This window comes from Caenorhabditis elegans, chromosome X (assembly GCF_000002985.6).
Source record: "Caenorhabditis elegans chromosome X".
NCBI lineage: Eukaryota > Metazoa > Nematoda > Chromadorea > Rhabditida > Rhabditidae > Caenorhabditis > Caenorhabditis elegans.
Genome location: NC_003284.9, coordinates 9,561,629 through 9,583,111, shown reverse-complemented (window position 1 = coordinate 9,583,111; position 21,483 = coordinate 9,561,629). Strand labels below are relative to the sequence as shown.

Sequence of the window (21,483 nt, the reverse complement as noted above, 5' to 3'; positions counted from 1 at the left end):
TTCAAATAAACCTTGGAGTGTCAATGCAAAGGGGTTAACAACTCGTCAACCCCCACCTCCCCTTTCATACTCTCGTCATAAAAAAACTGGATTCCTCTGTTAGTACTACGTGATTGTTGTGGTTACTATCCTTGGTGTAGTCACCTGTTTTTTGAGATGAAGAATAGAACAATAACAATGGCAAATAATTATGTTCGGATCTTGACCAAAGCTTTTATAATTTTCTACTTTGGATCATTTTTCGTTCTCGAATATTCAAGAACAAACTATGATGGGGAGGAAAAAAACTGAGAGTCATTAAGAACTGTTTCGGTTCTTGCCACCAATTTGACAATAGGGGCCGAAAGTAGTAACGCATAATTTCCTTTGTCTCTGACCTCTCTTAACAACCAATTTTGTGTCTTTTTTCAAGTGAAACATCTTACATACAAAAAACTTCTTTATTTGAAAAAATGAAACTGGAAGCATGCTTTGTCATAGACAAGAGAGAGAGAGGGAGAGAATGTGTATTTTCACGACGGGTCAATTTTGTGTAACTGTTCAACACAACTTGTAGCGGAAACTAGATGTACATGGAGAGCAGAGCACAACACAACCATATGTTTGCTACTCCGAAGCTCATGTGTGGGTGATTCTAAGCAGCCAAAGAGGGTATGAATAAAATATCGAAACAAAGAAATCGTGCGTTGGCGGATATAGAAGTAGTTCGCTTTCCAATCGTTTAAGTGTCGTTTTTTCTCAACTCTCAAATATTTTGTTCAGTTTTCTTATTGAACGTTATACAAATTAGTTCATAATTGACGTGGTGTGCATTAAAAAACGTTCTCTTAATCAGGCGTGGACAAAGGAGTGTCATATAAATTTTAATTTTTGTAGCCAATTCTAGTCAAAATGAATTGTGCTCCATGTAGATGTAGCCAAGATGACACGCATTCTATTATACACTATTATACTTATACACTCACCAATCTTGTCAAACACAGTGACATTTTAAGCCAAACTGATTGAATTATATGTTTTTAAATCCATCTAGTTGTAGTACCTCTACTATGTGTACCGTTTCAGATAACGGTTATCTAAAAAGGGTTACAAAAATCTCTGCTGCAGAATGTCTTTTCATCACTTTTTTTCTTGATTGTGATTTCAGCAAACATATGTAAACTCATTTACTTTCACATTACATAATGTCTCTAACAAGAAATTTAGGCTCTATGTTCGGGCGACACTTTGCCAAGCATGAACCTTTTTTCCAAATAATTATACATGTGAAGCGTATTCAAATATAAGGAATTTCAAAGCCATTTATAATTTATATCTGGTCACTAATTTTTTTTGTTGCTACATATAAAACAAATATTGTTGCCTTCTTCGGTGGTAGAACTCATAAAAATAAAATCATTGCGAAATAATTTCCTAACCTTTGAAATTTATACTTTTGCCAGTCATACATCAAGTGTTTTCTTAGTGAAAAAAACAGTAACTACTTTCAACAATTAAAGCAAACAAAACTGGTTACGAGATGTTTTTCTTAATTTTTTGATTTAACTCATGGTATTCAATAACATCAAAGATTGAGAGATCGCACATTAAAATTTGTCACAACCTTGAACATTTGAGCTCAACCTTAGTCAAGACTGCTCATTGGTATTTTCCTGACCTTTTGCAAAAGTATAATCCCATCGAGATGGCGACACTGCCAACCAAGACACACTTTGTTTTTTCTCGTGCTCAAAGAGCAACGTTAAACAGTAGTGTTGTTACAAGAAGATTTCGGTCTTGACCTGAGCTTCCGAGGAATTTCCCATATTTTGGCAGAAAAACAGTGTCTTTCTTTAAAATGACTGTTTGCCAAATGTCAATTTCATTTGAGCAAATAATATAGATGGATTGAAGTTTTTTTAGTCATACGAACAGTTAGGAAAGTTCAAAGATTCAATACATTTCACACGTGTGAATTTCAACAAATTGACTGTTGACTAAAAGTGTTGACTATAAATTTTGTATGAAGTGCTACTTGATTCCAGAAATAAATTACTGAACAAACAAAATTGTTATATTAAGATTTGCACTAACAAACAATTTGATCGGAATATGTGACAAAAAGGATCGGAAGGAGGAAATCGGTTTATTTGCGTTCATGGTGAATGCCCTTTGCTCCTCCATGCAAAAAATGAAGGGTAGATATTGTTTGGAGTTAACAAGTTTTACTCGTCTCTATGCTTCACATTTTGTATTTACAAACGGGATACAATTGTTTGCATGAAGTGAAGAAAACTGCATTTTTGTTAGTAAAGGCTGTTGAATTGCAAAGTTAGCTTCTCAAAAATCAACAGTATTTTTTATTGACTACCTTTGAGAATGTAACAAAGTACAGAAGGATATATTAAATTTTTTAAAGTCTTGAGGGATTAATTGTGAGTGAAGATTAATTGAAACATTTAACTAATTTTTTAAGCTCGGGATAATATTCAGTGTTTACAAAAGTCTGCTAGAAATAATTACAACAATATTTGAGAAACACATGTATTTCAGTTAAGCTATGAAACAAAAACTTGGAAAAAAATGGGTTCGAACACATTTCGGTCGTCAGAACTGTTCAAAAAGATTGTTTGTCACTAATTATTGATGTTCTATAAAAAAAATAATGCAAACAAACTTAAGTAGACAAGTCTTGGGAATTTTAAGCTATACAAAACATTCGAATTGAACACGTTTCACTCAGATCGAAATAGAAAAACATTTTTTTCGAGTTAATTTTAAAAATTTTGATAAGGTAGAATAATACAAGCTGGGAAAAAATTGCTTAAATTTGTTTTAATTGTTTTTTTAAAAAGAGCAGCATACTCAACAAAAGTTGTTTGATGATTTTTTGATGATTGGCAAACATGTTTCTAAAAATGCTTGTAAAATGATTATTTTATTATTTCTTTGTCAAAAAAAAACTATGCACTGACAATTATGCACTGACAGTAAGCAAAACCCAATCCTATCAACACTAAAAAAAAAGAAATTACCACAGAAGCAATTAAATTTAAATTTAACAGAAGCCTGAAGATGGAGTGTCGAAAATACCGTTGAACTTCTTAACCCCCAAATATAAATTTAACAATTTTTGAAATTTGAAACGTTAGATGCATCACATTCCATCAATTATGATTACCTGCATATCGAGCGCACAGTAGCGTAAAAAGCATTTTTCCTATTTCATCTGTAATTCACGTTTAACTAATTTCAACATTTTATACATTGATTTTCAAATGAAATAATAAATAACTCTGTTAGTGAGTCCAAATTTTTGCGATTGACACTTCCGCATAAAATTTCTCAGAATATTTCTGATGAGACAAAATGTATATATTTCTCTTGAGAGACATATGATAAAGTTTAAATTTTGAATAGCTGTTTTTAAATCTAATTTGAATTTCTGTTAACTTTTTACAAGTTATTTCCAAAACAAAGTACTGGGCAACACGTGAACCATTATTTCGATACTATGTATTGTCATTTTTAGACTATTGTTAGAAATAATTTTCCTACGCTAAAAAACACAAAAACATTTTAGAATTCGTAAACATTTTCAAGTATTTCTAATACATAAATTCCTATTAACGTGTTTCCTCTATTTGTCTTGCAGCCTCTATTAGTCTTGCACCCCTATTAGTCTTGCACACCTACGGACCAATTGAAAATTAGTCTTGCATGCAAGACTGATAGAGGAAATACGGTAAATGTTTATGAAATACATTTTTCAGATAACCAAACACACAAGAGATCTCCCTGAAATGTTGTTTGAGAGGGATGTCTAGAGGATGTTTTCATTTATTCTTGTTTTTTTCTTCGAATAACCTGAAAATTAATTTGAGAAAATTGGGAAAGAACAAAAATTATGATGGGGCCTTACCAAAAAGATGGCATAACGAAAAACGCGAATTTGAGAAAAATTTAAGAACATATGATGATTAATGCATTTTCCCTTCTTATTTCTTACCAATTCAAACAACATAAATTTTACTTTTAACTGAAACAATTGATCATTCATACAACCTCATTCGTCCCTTCATTTTTGCTCCACATTCTGCAAGTATATTCAAATGCATTCCAAAGTTGACATATAGATGAAGTATTTTTTGCCCTCTTTTTTATTCTAGCACATTTACTTTCAATTTGAAAAAATGACTGCATCATGAAAAATGAGATAAAATTTTGATCTGTGATAAATGAGCAAAAATGTTCCCGAACTTTTGCTCCTTTCTTTTGCACTTGTATTTTATCTATTGACTTTTAAACAATGATGCCATATTTACACAGTGTGGGTTTGGAATTCAGTGGAACTTGCCAAAATAATCAAAGGGATTATTGTTTCATATAGATACATTATCTTATAGAAGTCTTGTCTACTTAAACATTTAAAAATAAAAATTATAACCAAGGATATTTTTATATTTAAGCTTTTAAATGTAGTGGGTTTTATTATGTATCGTATAAAATGATCAACACACATTTTTCAAAATACAGAGGAAACCATTAATCTTAAAATTATCAGAAGTTTTGAACCTACATAACAGTGGCCTAACAGTCCATGCAAAGGGCAATTGAGAGTTGGAAATAATAGTTAAATAATTTTTAAAACAAAGAAAATTTTGAGATCTAAACATGCTTGACGTGAGTAAAATTGAAATTGAAATTGCATCAATTTTTATTTCTCCTATAATGTTTTTGATAAAATCAACGTTAAGATGATACTGGCTGGATATTTATACTTAAATTTCGAAAAATATAAATGGTGAATTTTTATTGGATAGGAACGTGAACTTTTACTAGATACGTGAGCAAAAAATCAAAGAGAACTTATTTTATTTTGATTATTCCAGGCTTCTCCTAATTTACTAATAAACTATTCTTATAGTTTTTCCTGTCTTCACGGCACAACAATCTCAAATATCCTAATTATATGCATACACATTTTAATAGTTGTGTTTATTGAAATTTAAACTATTCAAATTGGTTGCCTAAAAAATTAAAATTATTTGGTTTTAATTCAAAGAACAGTAATTTAAACTTCAAGAAGTACAATTCATTCGGCGAAAAATTTGTCTAATGAATTTTAGTTTACACTATCAAGTATCGCATAAATTAACAGAAAACAACTTCCAATAATAACTTGTTTTTTCCTGGAAATCGTGATCAAGTCAATCAGATAAATTTCTTGAATTACTTAAAAATGGAATACATTTTCAGACTTTTTTTTGCCCTTTGTCGAATTTTGAATATCTTCGCAAAAATTATTATTATCATTTGAAACTGATTTCTTTAATGGACGGACATTTTTGTTACCTATCTAATCGAAACTACAACGGAACGAACAAAAATGAAAGTGTATCATCCCAAATAATTTTCAACCAAATTTTTCTTTGCTCGTTTTTCAAACTCCAAATTTCACAAGTGAAGACTGTTGAAATTTTCAGTCAAAAAATCAAAAAATTGAAAAAATAAGCTAATGTACTACCAATCGACAAGTCACAAACACTTGGAGTAGTCAATTCTATTTTGAATGGGTGGGCTTAACGAGGAAAACGTTTTCAATATTACATAATTACTGGTTCCGTTTGCAGTTTGATATTAACTTCCTCTCAACTTTAAACTTGAAATTTGACTTTAAATTTATAATCGTAATGTATCCAGACAAGCAAGAAATGAAACGTTTTTCGACAATTGCTTGTCTCTACTTTCTTCGTCTGTTTTTTCACAAGTTAACGGCCCAGCACAAACTAATTTCCTTGTTTGAGTTTTGTTTCATTTATTTTCGTTTTCATTCTTGTTTCGATGTTTCCAATGGTTAGTCCTTTTTTGAAATTGAAACAAATTGATGTTTCTGATCGTATACGTAACAATCACAGAAGCCTTACACTTTCAGAAACATCTAGATGCACGTGACGTTGATGATCCCACTTTAATTGGTTGTGCTTGACATTGTGTTTCTCATTATTTTTGGAATTAAATGCTGTAATCCACGCAGTCCACGAACCCCGCCTATTCACAAATGCAATCCCACCTTTCTTCATTTTTAAGTCATTTTCATCAGACACCACAGCTTCTTCATTATCATCATCTTCCTCGTATTCTTCTTTTACTTCTCTATTCTTCTTCCCGTTTCGTTCTTCGCGCTAGTCAGTTGTCACAAAATTTCAATTAAGTGTGAGTTTTCAATCGCCCTTATAGGAGGGTAGATTCTTTTTTTCCATTGTTTCTTTATGGGTGACACTCTATTCTGGATTTCACTCAATGAAATTGAGTTACTTTTTCAATCTTTTCAAGGTTTTTGATGCATTCCATTATTTTAAATGTTTGAAAGTCGAAAGGTTAGGTTCATTGTTCACTTTTTACTAGCAGACGAGCCCAATTCTAAAAATTAATTATTAAAACAGTTTTGAAGATACATTATTGCTCTAAATTTTGAATATGTTTAATTTGTGCTCTTTGAAAACTTTAAAATTAATTGCTGAACGTTTTCTTAACGAAAAATCTGAAATTTGTTGGCTATTATGAACTCTCAGTGCTCTTATTCAAATCATATCCAAATTCAAACATCCACCTTAAAAATATTTTCAATATCTTCATTTGAATCACTCCGTGACAACTATTAATATTTTATGGACTCTTAAAAAACGAGGAATGGGTTTTTTAATGTTTAAAGAAAACTTAGATGTACATGAAACTTTTATTCAAGATTTTTGATTTCTTTATCTTTGCTTAAACTTCAATCTTTGTTTGTGTGTGTTGCAACAGGTTACTTTTTTGTGATTGTCTGGAGCAGTTTCTGGTGCTGAACCTGCAAAAAAAAAGTGAAATAAAAAAAATCAAATTTTTTGGACATTGAGACATTTCAGACTTAAACATTTTTTACTTCATCACTTATTCCACCTCCGGCAATTAAAAAGCGAATTTATTATGACATCGATCTATAGGAAAATTTGAAAAACGGGAAATGACAAATGAACGTGGTGTTGGATGTACCTGGAATAGTTGGGCTCCTCTCTACCTTTACCCCCGACCTCTTCTAACTTCACTCCCTCATCTCAATATGAATTATTCATCAGGAGGTTGGATGAGACGCCTTGATATTCTCCACTGCTCATCTTGCCGATAATCATGACATTTCCGTTCTTTTTCATTAATATATTCTACCTACAAAAGCTTTGAGAATTGTCACGATTGATTATTTACTTCAGGTGCAAGAAATTCAAAATGGGATTGTGCAGCAGCAAGAAACGAATGACAACAGAAATCACCGATGAAGAAGTGACAGCAATTCGAGACGTTTGGAGGCGGTAAGTTGATGATAATCATTGGCAAGACCATTAAGCGTAGAACTCTGCAACCACATATTAGATTTTGTATTATTTTCTGATTAAAAATAATTATTTCTCGATACATTGCTAAACAGTAATTTCTCTGTTATTCATTTCAAAGAACCTAATTTCCAGTTTTGTATCGCATTCGATATTACTTTTTGAAATAAATGTTTTTTAAGGTAACAAGATAGTGAAAGCAAACTTGTAAAAAATACGGTTGTTGGTGTGTAAGTCGTACGGTATTTAATTGCCATACACGGTATTAAATCTGCCTTGTCGTTATTTTTGCTGATTTCGTTCTTCCTTTGTGCGCAAATATAAAACCGTATAACATATTTTTCAGTTTGAAAATGAAACCTTTGAAAACTTTTTTTCAAAGTTTTAAAAAATAACAGTTTTTATTTGTTAGCTCACTTCGTTACATAAGTTTACTCCAGTTGAACAAAAGGTGAACAGGCTTACATGTGTTTTCTTCTGTTTCAAAAAATCTGTGAACACAAATTAACATTTATTTTAAAAAAATTTCATTAGCAGCTATTATAATAAGTTTGAAAATTCGTTTTGGCAAGTAAAATTAATATCTTTTTTTTAGCTCAAAACAACTGCCAATTACATGTGAAAAAAATTGAACTAATATGTATTTTTGTTTACTCCTCATAGACCAGACCTAATTTAATGCCAGAAATCATCTAAAAATGATACAAGCAAAATGAATTCGATTATGCGAGCATCACGCGTTACGTCTTCGGCTTGCTTCCACATGTATTAGATTTTGATCGATGTCCATTAACCCATGAATAATTGCTTTTTGAATTCAAAGTTTTGCAGCGCGAAAACCGACAACGTTGGAAAGAAGATTCTGCAGACGCTCATTGAAAAACGTCCAAAGTTTGCTGAGTATTTCGGTATTCAGAGTGAAAGTCTTGATATTCGTGCTTTGAATCAAAGCAAGGAATTTCATTTACAGGTGAGGATGTTTAAATTTAGATTTTGAATAGAAGTTACCTGTCAACTCAAAAAAAATTCCGTGTTACTCCAAACATTTAAAGAGTTTGAAATTATCAGATTGAAGACATTATCATAGTTTTGTACCAAAAAATTAATAATCAACAAATACAAGAAAATAAACATTTAAAGTTGCTTTGATAATACAAGTATCTCTTAAAAAATAGGAGATTTCCAGGCGCACCGTATCCAGAACTTCCTTGACACGGCAGTCGGATCTCTCGGTTTTTGTCCAATTTCCAGTGTTTTTGACATGGCACATCGTATTGGACAAATTCATTTCTACAGAGGAGTCAATTTTGGAGCAGATAACTGGCTTGTCTTCAAAAAAGTAACAGTTGATCAAGTAACAACCGGAACAACGGATAGCTCCAAAGAAAAGGAGGATACTAATAGCAATGGAACTGCAAATGGAAAAGTGGATACTGATGCAAGTCTTATCCCGGTAGGAGTTAAGGATTCCAACATTACTGCACAATTCTAAACTTATATTCTTAAGATTGCTGATATTAATAATGTATACAGCGGAGAAAATTGCTTGGCTCGTCTGGGATGGAACAAGTTAATGACTGTCATTGTCCGTGAAATGAAGAGAGGTATAGATTTCGACACTAACTCTTATTATACAAGTAACAGCATTTTTCAGGATTCTTGGAAGAAGCAATGCGTAACTGCAAAGAAGAGGATAATAATGGCCTTCTAAGTGCTTGAATTTCTTTTCCTTTTTTATTCCAACCGTAATTCTAAACACGTGTGCTGCGTTTTTTAATATATAATTTCTACACCTCTAGTATTGATGATAGATCAACAAAAATCTAAAAAGTTTCCAAACAATATTAAATCATTACGAATTTATTCAAGATTATTTTTGATTCCAATAAGTTTTGCTGCTTTTTCTCTAAAACTGTAATCATGCCACCTTGATTTCGTTCTGATTATGGCAGAGAATCTTTTTTTGCTGAAGTTGCTTTTTTATCAGGTTGCCCAATTCTTCCCAAACACTCTCTAATTAAGAATTACACCAACATTCATGACTTTAATCATTAAATTCATTAAATGTTACCATACAATAATATTTTTTGCTTTACCATGTGTTTTAATTACTTATTTACTGTGAATAAAATATTGATAAAAACTGGACCACTGGGATAAGAATGAATTATTTAAAAACTGGGGAAATAAATCAAGGAATTACAGGAAATCACAAAATAGTTATTTGCAAAAATAGGCGTTCTGGTGAAAATATGGGAAGATAAGTCACAGACAAAACGAGAAATGACAAGAATGTTGTTTTTTTGTAATTGAAAGTTTATGGGTTGACATATGGCTCAGGAACCCATCCTGTTCGGTTAGAAATCGAATCTCTGACAAACACCCATCCACGAGATCCGCATTTTAAGAGGATTACCTGAAATTAATCAGATGTGATAAAATTGTGGAGGTGACTAATGCATGTTTCAAAATATCTAACAAAGAACAACATCAACATAGTTTTCAACTACACTATGTTTTGCAAGTATTCTCTAATTCAATACTAAATATTACAAAGAGCCTGTTAGACAAATGTTCAGTAAGGACTTGTTTGAATGTAAAAACGAATTCCATAAATTAAATATCTCGAACCAATGCTAAGATTTTTTTGATAAAAAATTAATAACCTTAAATTGATTTTGATTAAAAAAAACATTCATGAAACTCTACTCATGTAGGCTTTCAAATCCTATAATAGTGTCAAATTAAAATATTGATACAGGCAAATGTTACCACTTTTTTAGGGCACCGGTCTGTTGTTAGAAATTTTATCGGTTTGCCGTTTTGCTTGAAAGTTTTATATTCTTTTTGTTTTCTTCTTGACGTCACAAAAAGTAACAAGTTTTAGTTTAATTTTTCAAAATTATTTAGAAAGTTTTTGGTACCTTGTCTCCACGATTCACAGTCATCTGTTCTCCGGAAGAAGCATTGAAATCATCGTTAACAATCAGAATACTTCCATATTGTGATGGGTTGAAGAATGATGGAACCGAAATATCTGTACTATGATTGCGACTGTGTTGTTGTGCTTGGTGAGATGGAGCAGCCATTGGAAGGTAACTAGAATCCACGTGGAATCTGAATATGTCGTTCTTTTTTTCAAATTTCTTGTGAGTACTCACTTTTTAGCATTCATTTGCTCCTCTGTCACTGGATTATCGACGACTCTCCCAACGCGAATATAATCGCTGGTAACAACTTGATAAGGCGTGCTATTCTGAAGGATTATCACACTTGAAAATTGAAAATTACACGAATAGTTTTTACCTGAACAGGCGTGTAGCGGACATTTGGCTGAGGATTTGATTGATTTGCAAATCCGAAAACATTAACAGCACCTGGAATTGTGTTTCCAGCACGGCGGACACCACCTGGAGCGCTATTAACCGGCTGTTGAGGCACTTGCTGGAAACGCATAGTTTTATCAAAATGGACAAATAATAGCGAGTGAAAAGATGATTACACCAGATGCTTACCTCGGCGACAACATTATGACGAGGGGCGTATGTGCTCTCCTCCTGGCGTGTGACTGGAACTGGTTGAGCGCGAATCGGAGCATATTGGGGGTTTTCGACAACTGGTTTTGGCGGCAAGACTGGTGGAGCAATGTGGGAGTAGCTGTTGTTGGGTGGAAGTTGTTGAATCTGAAATTAATACGGCAATTAAATTTTTCTTCGAAATAAACCAGTTGCATTTACTGTTTGTAAAAACCAATGCATGGTATTTTAATTCGGGGCACGTTGTGAATACATAATAAGAATATGAAATGTTTTTACTGCAGTTCAAATCTTTGATAAAAACTTTATGTGAAAGATTAAATAAAATATAGTAATGTTATGTGAGGTAATTTTGAGTCAAATAGAGCAACTATTCATACGTCGCTATTCTACCATTAAACAAACACGTGAAGTTGTTACGAAAAAATTTTGATAATTATGTAACACGTGAAAATAGTTGTTCTTCAGTCAGCCTTTTAAAATTCGCGTAACATTTCTAAAACGTGATAGAAAGATTGCCAAGATTTCAAAACCAAAGTGAAAACTCAATAAAATCTAATTGACAAAACGATGCTAATATTTCTTTTTTCGATTAAAGACTTTTGCTTCGATGTTTACAAACATTTTTGAATTCTATTGTTAAATTTTGAAAACACTGTGTTGCTGATTGAAAGTTCATGCAGGCTTAACTATGAATAAATAAACTGATTTTAATCTAAATTAAAATTCAAAATGTTGCGTTTTTTATTGATTTTTATCCTAGATAATTTAATAGCACATGCGGACATTATACAAACATTAAAAAATAGTGTTATTGCAGATGCGAATTTTTCAAAATAGGAGAAATTTTGAATACCTCCTTGCTTCAACAGTTCAAATTTTAAGTATCCTACAACTAGTCCGATGGCTTACACATAGTAATAAACTTTGAAAATGTGAGTGTTCTTTTTTTTTAATACAAAATGAAACGTATGTATTATAAGTTTTATGTACGTGATTTAATGTAACTATGACCTATTGTTTATACACAATATTGACTTATAACAACTTTGAAACATTTCTTCACATGACATATTAGTCCTCAACTAACCTCAATTGATTGACGGCGATAATTACTAACCAGTGTGACTCCGGAAACGTCATTTGTGAGACGACGAGAAGATGGAAGATCCTCTAGCGTTGTTGCAACCGATGAAGTCGAATTGCTGCGGCTGTCCTGTACAGCTTCATCTACTTTCTGAAATTTAATATGATATACACGCATTAAATTGTGTTTTACCTTTTCAACATTCTCTTTAATTTCCTCAGCTGCAACAACGGCGGCATGCTCATGTAAATCTTGATGCCAATCTTTGTGGTCTTCTGGTATGGTCTCAATTTCAACCGGTGCAGCGATCACACTCCCAACTGCTGGCTGAACAATCACTTCTTGGGCTTGGAATAATTTCCCAATTTCGACGTATCTGATAATATTTTATGAGAGTTTTTTTTTCCAGAAATTGAATTAATGTTGCTATTTTCACAATTCTAATTACATTTAACTCACCCGTGAATCCAGGATTGCAGCTTGTCATTGAAAAATTTGTATCTCATTTCCTGTTGTTTTGCCCAGCTGGCTGCTTCTTTTTTATGGAACGCGGTAATATCTTGTTCAGTTTCTCCATTTTTGCGTTTCAGAAGTTTTTTTTCTTTTGCTTTGTACTCAGCAAATTCTGTCTTCAGCTTGTCTTTTTCCTTGTTGCTATAGTCATGAACTTTGTGTGCCAGCGCGTCAAATTCCGTAATCTATGTTTAATTATATATTGAATGCGAAACTTTTCTTTAGATTGATGCTTACGACTTTTTGATGAGCATTTACTCCCTGTACAAACTCTTTAAAAACTTTTGAAAGCTCTCGAGCTTCATTTTTCGATTTGTGTCCAGCAGTATCAGCTGATTTGATAAGTTTGTGAGTGGCATCACAATAGTTTGACAATGCTTCTTGGAACACTGAAAATTGCAAATTTTTATATACTCTTGTCATCTTGAAAACTTGATGTGATTATTGAAAAGCTATTTTTCTTGACCTACATTGATATGGATTGCAAACGAAAATGTTTCAATTTCCACTCTCACAAAAAATATAGTTTTTGTCATTGAATTTTTAGGCACAAACTATGAAAATATAAAACTCGAGTTCTATGAATGCGTCTTTCAACTACACATGTTTTCATGTGTTGCGATACAAACTGAATTGAGTTATAAACAAATTATTAACACAGAAATGGGATGAGCTGAGTATATTTTATTCACATTATTGAGCCATTGTTACAAACCGTCCCGACCATGATAACTATAATACTTTCAACGTATATTTGCCAACTTTTTGCAGTAACGTTTTCTAATTTTTTTTACTTCTCATCTCTTACAATATTAAGAAACCATGAGATCATGAGAGTGCCTACCGTTTTGGCGCGGGAATATCTCGTAGCGAAGGAACCTATATCTTTCTTCGCCGATTGTTTTCCCTGTTGCCGCTATTTTCGAGCCACAATTTAGGCATTCTCAGGTTTTTTAAAATACAACAAAAGCATAGAAAGAATACTGTGTAAGAGAACTTATTGTTTTCTGATCAAAAATACTTACTGTAATATGTTTTCAGTAGATGCATTCCGGCTTGCCCAAGATTTTTTGCCGCTGAAATTTTGTTGTGTATGTTAACCTAAACAAGAGGTACCTGGCAAAAACTGTGCGGCTAGCTGATCGTGGACCATCTGTGGAATGTTGGCAGCCATTGAAGGCGAAACCTCCGGTGGTACCGCTTGTTCGTCGACCGACATCGGGATGATTGGTGGATACCGATGAGAGACTGAAAACCAACTTTTTGCAAACTGTTTGACATTCAATTTTCATAAGTAATGCACTACTTTTGCGGGAAAAGTTTTATAATATTTTATGGGCAGGGTTGGTCTGTTGTAGATAACGCTTTTGCCATCCGAGAAACTTTCTTTATTGATATTGTTAATTGCTAAAGGCATGCGACACTAAATATTATAAAAAATATACAACTAAACAAGTTATAGAACTTAAAAAAACCCTAAGACGGTGAACCTAAATCAATAAAACACAAATATCTATATTTTTTGAAGAAATAGTGTTATAAAGTCATTTTGTTTGCCAACATTCCTGAATTCCACTTTCCATCATAACGATTATGGTTATCACCGCAACATGTGTCATAAGAAAGGAATGAAACAAAAAATATTTCATTTTTGGAGTAAAATAATGGCCATTATGCCGGCAAAACGCCTAAAACAGTGTACACTCTATAAGAAAATGAGGCGAGCGTACAACCAAGTTCATGAAACGACGCAGTGCGGCAGGCACCTATTGAAAAAGCGTTGTGCAAGTGATAAGAGCCCCGACTTTGGTATGCTGCGTGCGTTTGATTATGTACATTACCCGGGCATCGGCGCCAAGCGGCGAGAAACCTGGCAGATTGGGAGAGTGTGAAACAAAACCAAAAATCGCCGCCTACTTTAAGTTTTTGTGCCATTCTGAAGCGACTATTCTGATTGTGTGAAGAAATACTGTTGACATTTTGACACTATCAATTTTAAGAGCGTGACAACAGAGAATGGTGACATCTGACAAAAAAAAATGACAAGCCGTATGCAACTTTTTGAACAACATTTGAATAATTTGAAATTAAATAATATAAAAATATAAAAAACGCATCGTTTAAGCTTGTAAAGAAACCTGATAGTGAGTGTTATTAGTAAAACATTGAACTCTAGTTTGTTTTAATTGTTTCAATTCTGAACACTGACCCGTGAAGTAAAATAAAATTTGTTTAGAATTAAATAAAGCTATGAATAAAGTACAGGACAACTTTAATTATTGTGCTACAAAAGTTGATCGGCATCTTTACAAGTAACTCGTTTTGTAATTTATTCAAAATTTAGAGAAGTAGTCAAAACTCAAAACTTATTTTAAACCATAAAAAATTATTGATTTAATATACCGCAATTTAAATTACATTGTCATACCAATGTTGTTAATAAGTGAGTAAATAATGATTTTTTGAACATGTATGTTCAAAATTTGCGTTATACATGTGAAACATCAAAGACAGTAGAAATATGTTGAGCATCTTGCTCAATCAAAATAAGTGTATCATTGTTAGGAAAATGTAACTAAACAAAAAATACCACTAGCACAGTTAAGTTAAGTTGCTTATGAAATTAATTCACAAGTAAAAGCTACAATACATACACATTATCACTTAAAAAATCGTGTTTATTGATTTGCCTAGTTTTGTCTTACAGGGACACCTACATTCGGGCATCCCCACATGATTTCCAACATTTCCAACTCCAATTCCAACAATATATTAAATTTCTAGGTAGTGTTCAGAAGACGAGAACTTATATAATGTTACGAACACCTCAAAATGAAAGTTATATTTTCACATGCTTCTCAGAGATATTTGAAAATATAAATTGAGCTGCAAATTATAAAGCTTTAAAATGTAACTTTTTGAAACTAATACTTACATTTTATTCTATGAAAATATTAATGTTGCATTTAAGTTCAGTATTTCCCTCGATACAAACAAAAGTTGACCAACCTTTTAACATGTGGCGAAGTTTTTTGGCACAAAGAGACGCGCGACACAACTGACAAGCATGACTAATGTCTAAGTTTTCTATTCCGTTCGTCTTCTCCCTCCAAAAAAACACGTCGTAACTATCCGGCTAACAAAACGTATGTATCCCGAGGTCGTTTGCCAATCACTCGGACGTATAACCATACTTACCAATCTTGATACTCTTGAAACGATGATTGAGAACATATTTGTGACCGTTAATTTCAAGAGTTTGAGCTGGTAAAGGGGATGGCTGTGGTGGAATGCGAGATTGGTAGTAAAACTCGTCAGTTGCAGATTCCATTGGAGTTTATCAATATTTCGATGAAAACCAGGACAAACAGAACAAAAGAATGGAATGGGATGGGAATGAGGGAGGCAGATTGGAACATTCCGTATTTATTTTTTGCAATTTTATTATTGAATGGATTTTGATAACATGATTTTTTTGTGTTTGTATGAGTCACTTAAATTGATTGAATATTTTTACCCCAAAAATCCTCACCTCTCCATCTCCATAGTTTCATCCCAATCAGCGAAGATCGTCGAGCGCCCAGATTGAAGATGCCAGCTGTAACAATTTTTTTTACGTTGTATCAAGTGCCCTTTTCACATCGCTCTCTCTGTCTCAAATAGTCTATGCTTTATTATACAATGTACAAATTACAGGGGTCACCAAAAGAGTTAAAAAGACACGTCAGAAAGAAAGACAGAGAGAAATAGAGATGTTTGGAAGATGGGACACTTGGAGGACGTGACAACTTTAAAAAAAGGGGTTTATGAGTACACTATATTTTTGGGACACGGTATTTAACTTACTCATAATGGCAACACTCCTTCTGATTTAGAAACTATGAGGAAATGATAGTCAAGAGCACACAAATGTTCTGAAATATATTCGCTTGTTTATCTTTTGACAAACAATGTTGTTGTCTCTTCCAGAAATATTGTGTTTCTAGCGTCAGAATCATATTGATTAAAAGATAATGATAAAACCTCGATTTATTTTCACGAACCATTTGAAAATCAGACATTGATAACTTGCATCAGAAATTAATAACTTGCATCAGAAATTAATTAAGGTGGAGTAGCGACAGTAAGAAAATTGTTAAAAATTATCCATAAAATGCCAAAATGATCAAATAGAATAGTAACACTTTTCAACAGCTGGAATAAAAATTTTTTATTGACATTCAAAAGTTACTGAGTTTTTCAAATCGTTAGACCGAATCATGATATTTCATTTTCATTAAAAATACATTTCCTGATATATAAAGTCCAAAATTCCTGAGCCTCTATCCCTCTTTTTCTTTTTGTTCTCTGCAACACGTTCGTTTTCTCCTTCGTCGACACAAAAATCACTTTTCGGAATTGAATTGCAAATCACCAATGCAGAGTAGAGTGCCCATCAACCTGTATGATGACAAAACATTCCCGTTGTTCCGTTTTGCATTTTCTATGGTTTCAACGCCCACGATTTATGTTTGAGCGTGAGAGCCACAATGTGCTGCTTGGAGTTTACTTTACACCTTTTCTCTAGGTTTTGTTTTTTTTCTCAATTCCTAATCAATAAATTAATCGCACCGCATTTTTAAAAGTGTTTTGATATAAATATTACAGATGAGTTGTCGAGCAGGAAAAAAGTTATTTCAATGGTCACGGGTCAAGTCGTCAACAGAAGAAATTGTAAAACAACTAACTGTTCCATTACGAGAACATGCCGAACCAATACTCACGTTGACGCCCGAACAAAAAAGAGAAGCAGTCAGACTAAAAATTCAAGAGGTATTCTTAAACATATTGTGCAAATGAGCTTCAGAAATCAGAGAAAGAGATAAGAAAATATAAGAAAATTCTGAAAGTTCACTTGTCGTTCATCGTTCAATTTCAGATTGAACACACAAAAGGCCAGCCACCATTTTTTGACATGTTTATGAGAGAGCACACTTATTTGAGGATATCGCTAACGGAAAAATGCAACTTCCGTTGTCTTTACTGCATGCCAGCCGAAGGTGTTCCTCTCAAGCCCAAAGACAAAATGCTCTCAAACAGTGAAGTATTAAGACTTGTAAAGTTATTCGCTGCACATGGCGTTGACAAAGTTAGACTGACAGGAGGTGAACCGACTATTAGAAAGGATATTGTGCATATTGTTGGTGAGTTTATTGTAGAAATATGACTTCAGTGGAGAAACATGGCATATTCAATTACAGAAGGGATCTCATCTACTCCAGGAATCAAAGAAGTTGGTATAACTACAAATGGTCTTGTTTTGCAGAGATTTTTACCACAGTTGAGAGATGCCGGATTGACAAAAGTAAACATGTTTTTCAATCAGAATTGGGAAATTATTGAGACATTTGTGCTTTTTGTTTTCATGTTTGCCTAAAAAGTTTATCGATTCATTTCCACAATATTACTTGTGGAAGCAAATCAAATAATCATATCCAATCCTCTTTTTGCTTTTCAAAACACTTTTGAAATTTCAACAAAAACTTAATTTCTAAAAGTTAAATAAATTTAGATAAACATCAGTATTGATTCCCTTGATCGTGAAAAATTTGCCAAAATGACAAGACGTGACGGATTTGATAAAGTTTGGAAAGCAATTGAATTAGCGAGAGGTTACTACCCAAAAGTTAAAGTGAGTCGAGTCTCAATTTCTGAGCATTGTCAATTAAATATCCATAATTTTTTTCAGTTAAACGTAGTTGTTCTTAAACACCAAAACGAGAACGAAGTTGTTGATTTTGTTAATCTTACTAAAGATCGTAACCTAGACGTCCGTTTCATAGAGTTCATGCCTTTTGGGGGTAATGAGTTCAAAAATGACAATTTCATTGGCTATCGAGAGATGCTTAATTTAATTGTTGATAAATACGGAGATGGTGTAATACGGTTATCCGACTCACCGAATGACACAACCAAAGCGTATAAGATTGATGGATTCCAAGGACAATTTGGGTTTATCACCTCGATGTCAGATCACTTTTGTAACACTTGCAATAGGCTGAGAATAACAGCTGATGGAAATTTGAAAGTAAGTAGTTGAAAAATGTAAAGTTTGAAAATTACCGGAAGAACATTAATGTATTATTAAGTTTTATAAACATGTTGATTTCTAGTGACTTCCTCTTTTCATTTCATAAATCTTATTTTGATTTTATCTTTCTGGGAGGAAATATCTACGGAAACCTCTCACATGACATCATGCATCCTTATAATAGCTCATTCGTCGTCCTTCGTGGCACTTCCAAGGACGCAATTGATTTCGCTCTTTTTTTGTATTTATTCCTTTCTCATCATATTGCATTCTTATTCTTTGCCAGTAATAAACTCATCTTTCGAAAATCTAAGTGAATGTTGGGTGTCCGAGAGAGAAAGAGAGACGAAATGTAATGTATAACATAAGATTTTGTGCGAAGCGATCCTTTCCGTTCGTCATCGCCTTGCCTCCTCCACCTGGCCTCATTTGCGCCCAGCCGCCGCTCTGCACAAGTTGTGCTCTCTGCTCTTCTCCTTTGTATTTCGTCTCGTTCCCTAACATTCAGGTTCCTTTTTTCTTTTCAACTCGTTGTTAACACCTTTAATACTTGTTTTCAAGTTATATAAAGCTTGCATTCAATCTTTAGTCTATAGGAAGTTACGAGGTGTCGTTGAGGTATTTATTTTCAATTAATAATGTCTATTAATAAAAAGTTGTATTTTTCATTTTGGAGAATTTCAGATAAAAGTGCAAAACTTTGCGAGTATTTCTCACTTGTACCATCATAATCATTTTTATGAAAGACCTCCTGAAATAATGCGTTAATAAAATTGATTAAAAAAATATATTAATTAAAACAGTAGGCTTTAAAACATGCATAAATGTTCTAAATTTATCACAAAACCTTAATGCTTCGAAAAATTGGAACATCAAAAAACATTGAATAAGAATATGGAAAAACCTTGAATATTTCAGAGTGCATAAACTAAAATTTTCACTGACATTTCCCGCTATTATGCATAATCTCAGCCCGCAAATAGAAAATGTTCATTCAACAACATACCCGATTGTGTCCTTCCTTCACATTTGTGTTTGAATTTGAATTTTGGTTAATTTCAATTAATTTAAGGTATGCCTCCATGGAAATTCCGAAGTAAGTCTACGTGATAGAATTCGTTGTGGCGACTCTGACGAACAGCTTTCCGAGGTCATTCAAAAAGCCGTTAACAACAAAAAAGCTAGACATGCCGGTAAGTAGCCCATCAAACTGTTTGAGTAGGAAAAAAATACAGTTTTCAGGAATGGACGCTCTGAAGAACCTGCCAAATCGTCCAATGATTCTTATCGGGGGCTAACTCCTGGTATTAATTTGGTACCTGTTTTTCGAATCTCATTTTTATTACAGTAACATCCGCATCTTCTATACTTGTTCACTTACCATCTAGTTCGCTTTATCATAGTCACTTGCATTCTTCTCGTCACTTTTTTATTTCTCAAATTCGATGTTTCTCGACAACCTACTCAGGTAAGTTTTTGCAAAATTTTGAAGCCGGTGAAATAGTTTCGGTTCAGTGTCTTCAATTACTCATTTGCTCACTCATGTGGACAACAATGGCAACGCAAAACAAGTTGACGTCTCTCAAAAAGATACCAGCACAAGAACAGCTGTGGCAAGAGGAACAATCATTGTAAGTTTTAGTACGAATTATGAGATTATGCTCATATGGAACAAATTCTTTTATTTTTAACTCATGATTTACTTAAAATGGGAAAATCGTAACATCAGTATTTTATTCAATGAAAACATAAATCTTTGTAGTATCGACACACATTTTGTTTTTGTTTTTTTCTATTATTTTCTCTATTTAAATTTTAAAAGTTATTCGTGACTTTTAGCATGCTGAATTTTAATTGCGTTTTACAGTTTTTTATTTTGTTATTCCTCTTAGTTTGAAAACGAATACTACATTTAAAAAGAATTTCCCCCACATCCACAACTCTTTTTTAAGAAAAAAAAAATGTGTATTTTTTCCAGCTAATTCAAAAAATATTGTATATGTAGTGTTAAAACCCATTCAATTTTATTATCACAAAATTATTTTCTTGTTCACACACTTTAGTCAAATTTGAAACATATACTAATTTGTGGCTCCTGACCGAACAAAACATTTATTTCATGTGCATTAATTTTTTAAAAAAATTGTCATTTTCAAGCTGACCGCTGAGATATCCCGCCAAATATCTGAAAATACCATCAAGAAAGGAGATGTCTTAACCGTTGCCAAGGTAAAACTTTTAGAGTGGATTTTTAATGTTGTTATGATCGTTTTTATTTTTAGATTGCAAGCATTTTGGGTGCAAAACAAGTTGCAAATCTGATTCCATTATGTCATCCAATACGTCTTGATTTTGTGGACACCGTATTTAATCATGATATTGAAAACTCAAAACTTCATTGCATTTCAACTGCCAGGTGCAGTGGAAATACTGGAGTTGAGATGGAAGCATTGACTGCTTGTACTGTAAGTTATTAGTCACTATTATTATAATATTTTATTGAATAAATTGCAGATTGCCTTACTAACTGTTTATGATATGTGTAAAGCAATAAGTCAAAAAATGATGCTCACCAATATTTACCTTGTGCACAAGTCGGGAGGCAAAACAACGTATACAATTGACAATGAAAATCAGATTTGAACCACTAGTCACTTTCACTTTTCTCTTATATACATATTGCATTGATTTAATAAAGTTGATTTATTTTAATTTCTGTGAAGTTACATTCAACTTGGAGTATCATTTCCGAGAAATTTGAGCTCAAATAGATATACGTAAAAGTGGACTACGACATGTGGAGGAAAACAATCAAAGTTCTATTTTCGGCATAATGGAGCACATTTACAGAATGAAGTAGAGTACATTTACAGAATGAAAAATTAACTGAGATTTTTAAACTTTAAAGTTAATATCTGACCTGAAGTG

General features: G+C 32.8%; 3 protein-coding genes and 4 non-coding genes across 12 annotated transcripts; 4 read left to right on the top strand and 3 right to left on the bottom strand.

Moving 5' to 3' along the window:
• Window positions 1–2,015: 2,015 nt before the first annotated feature.
• On the bottom strand, window positions 2,016–2,150 carry F49E2.9. The gene has a single exon (NR_071850.1). It is a non-coding gene; the product is annotated as an Unclassified non-coding RNA F49E2.9 (non-coding RNA).
• F49E2.7 lies at window positions 2,151–2,287 on the top strand. Its single transcript, NR_071849.1, has one exon. It is a non-coding gene; the product is annotated as an Unclassified non-coding RNA F49E2.7 (non-coding RNA).
• A 3,796-nt stretch (window positions 2,288–6,083) lies between these two features.
• On the top strand, window positions 6,084–9,497 carry glb-17 (Globin domain-containing protein). Of its 2 annotated transcripts, none has more exons than NM_001270150.3 (6): window positions 6,084–6,195; window positions 7,230–7,328; window positions 8,181–8,319; window positions 8,536–8,808; window positions 8,857–8,953; window positions 9,004–9,492. In NM_001270150.3, the coding sequence occupies exons 2-6, from the start codon at window positions 7,246–7,248 to the stop codon at window positions 9,066–9,068; spliced, it is 657 nt and encodes a 218-aa protein (NP_001257079.1). In that variant the 5' UTR covers window positions 6,084–6,195; window positions 7,230–7,245; the 3' UTR covers window positions 9,069–9,492. The 2 variants fall into 2 exon arrangements, with proteins under 2 accessions (NP_001257079.1, NP_001257078.1); NM_001270149.4 differs by having other exon boundaries at window positions 6,087–6,195; window positions 8,536–8,802; window positions 9,004–9,497.
• Window positions 9,372–15,816, bottom strand: F49E2.2 (SH3 domain-containing protein; the record flags this gene model as incomplete). Of its 2 annotated transcripts, NM_001129675.5 has the most annotated exons (12): window positions 9,667–9,765; window positions 10,274–10,466; window positions 10,511–10,605; window positions 10,656–10,793; window positions 10,865–11,032; window positions 11,976–12,122; window positions 12,165–12,348; window positions 12,432–12,670; window positions 12,723–12,874; window positions 13,511–13,561; window positions 13,602–13,733; window positions 15,684–15,816. In NM_001129675.5, 12 exons carry the CDS (start codon window positions 15,814–15,816, stop codon window positions 9,667–9,669), a joined length of 1,731 nt encoding a protein of 576 aa, NP_001123147.1. The 2 variants fall into 2 exon arrangements, with proteins under 2 accessions (NP_001379061.1, NP_001123147.1); NM_001392825.2 differs by lacking the exon at window positions 15,684–15,816 and having other exon boundaries at window positions 9,372–9,765.
• Window positions 14,056–14,076, bottom strand: 21ur-15001. Its single transcript, NR_071848.1, has one exon.
• On the top strand, window positions 14,205–14,329 carry F49E2.8. Its single transcript, NR_071847.1, has one exon. It is a non-coding gene; the product is annotated as an Unclassified non-coding RNA F49E2.8 (non-coding RNA).
• Window positions 15,817–17,130: 1,314 nt separating the features above from the next.
• On the top strand, window positions 17,131–21,271 carry moc-5 (GTP 3',8-cyclase; the record flags this gene model as incomplete). Of its 4 annotated transcripts, none has more annotated exons than NM_077211.7 (12): window positions 17,131–17,297; window positions 17,404–17,668; window positions 17,726–17,829; window positions 18,037–18,156; window positions 18,214–18,552; window positions 19,628–19,748; window positions 19,791–19,859; window positions 19,904–20,023; window positions 20,071–20,186; window positions 20,713–20,784; window positions 20,838–21,020; window positions 21,070–21,271. In NM_077211.7, 12 exons carry the CDS (start codon window positions 17,133–17,135, stop codon window positions 21,196–21,198), a joined length of 1,803 nt encoding a protein of 600 aa, NP_509612.2. The 4 variants fall into 4 exon arrangements, with proteins under 4 accessions (NP_509612.2, NP_509611.3, NP_001343868.1 ...); NM_077210.8 differs by having other exon boundaries at window positions 19,798–19,859; window positions 21,070–21,268; NM_001356794.4 differs by lacking the exons at window positions 20,713–20,784; window positions 20,838–21,020; window positions 21,070–21,271 and having other exon boundaries at window positions 17,133–17,297; window positions 20,071–20,246.
• Between the last annotated feature and the right edge of the window lie 212 nt (window positions 21,272–21,483).

What these genes read in the sequence shown, in the direction of transcription:
- glb-17 (NM_001270150.3), top strand. Translation starts at nt 7,246, where the DNA reads ATGGGATTGTGCAGCAGCAAGAAACGAATGACAACAGAAATCACCGAT. An exon ending in CAAGTCTTATCCCGGTAGGA is followed by an intron (nt 8,809 to 8,856) that starts GTTAAGGATTCC and finishes TATATTCTTAAG; the next exon opens with ATTGCTGATATTAATAATGT. An exon ending in TGTCCGTGAAATGAAGAGAG is followed by an intron (nt 8,954 to 9,003) that starts GTATAGATTTCG and finishes AGCATTTTTCAG; the next exon opens with GATTCTTGGAAGAAGCAATG.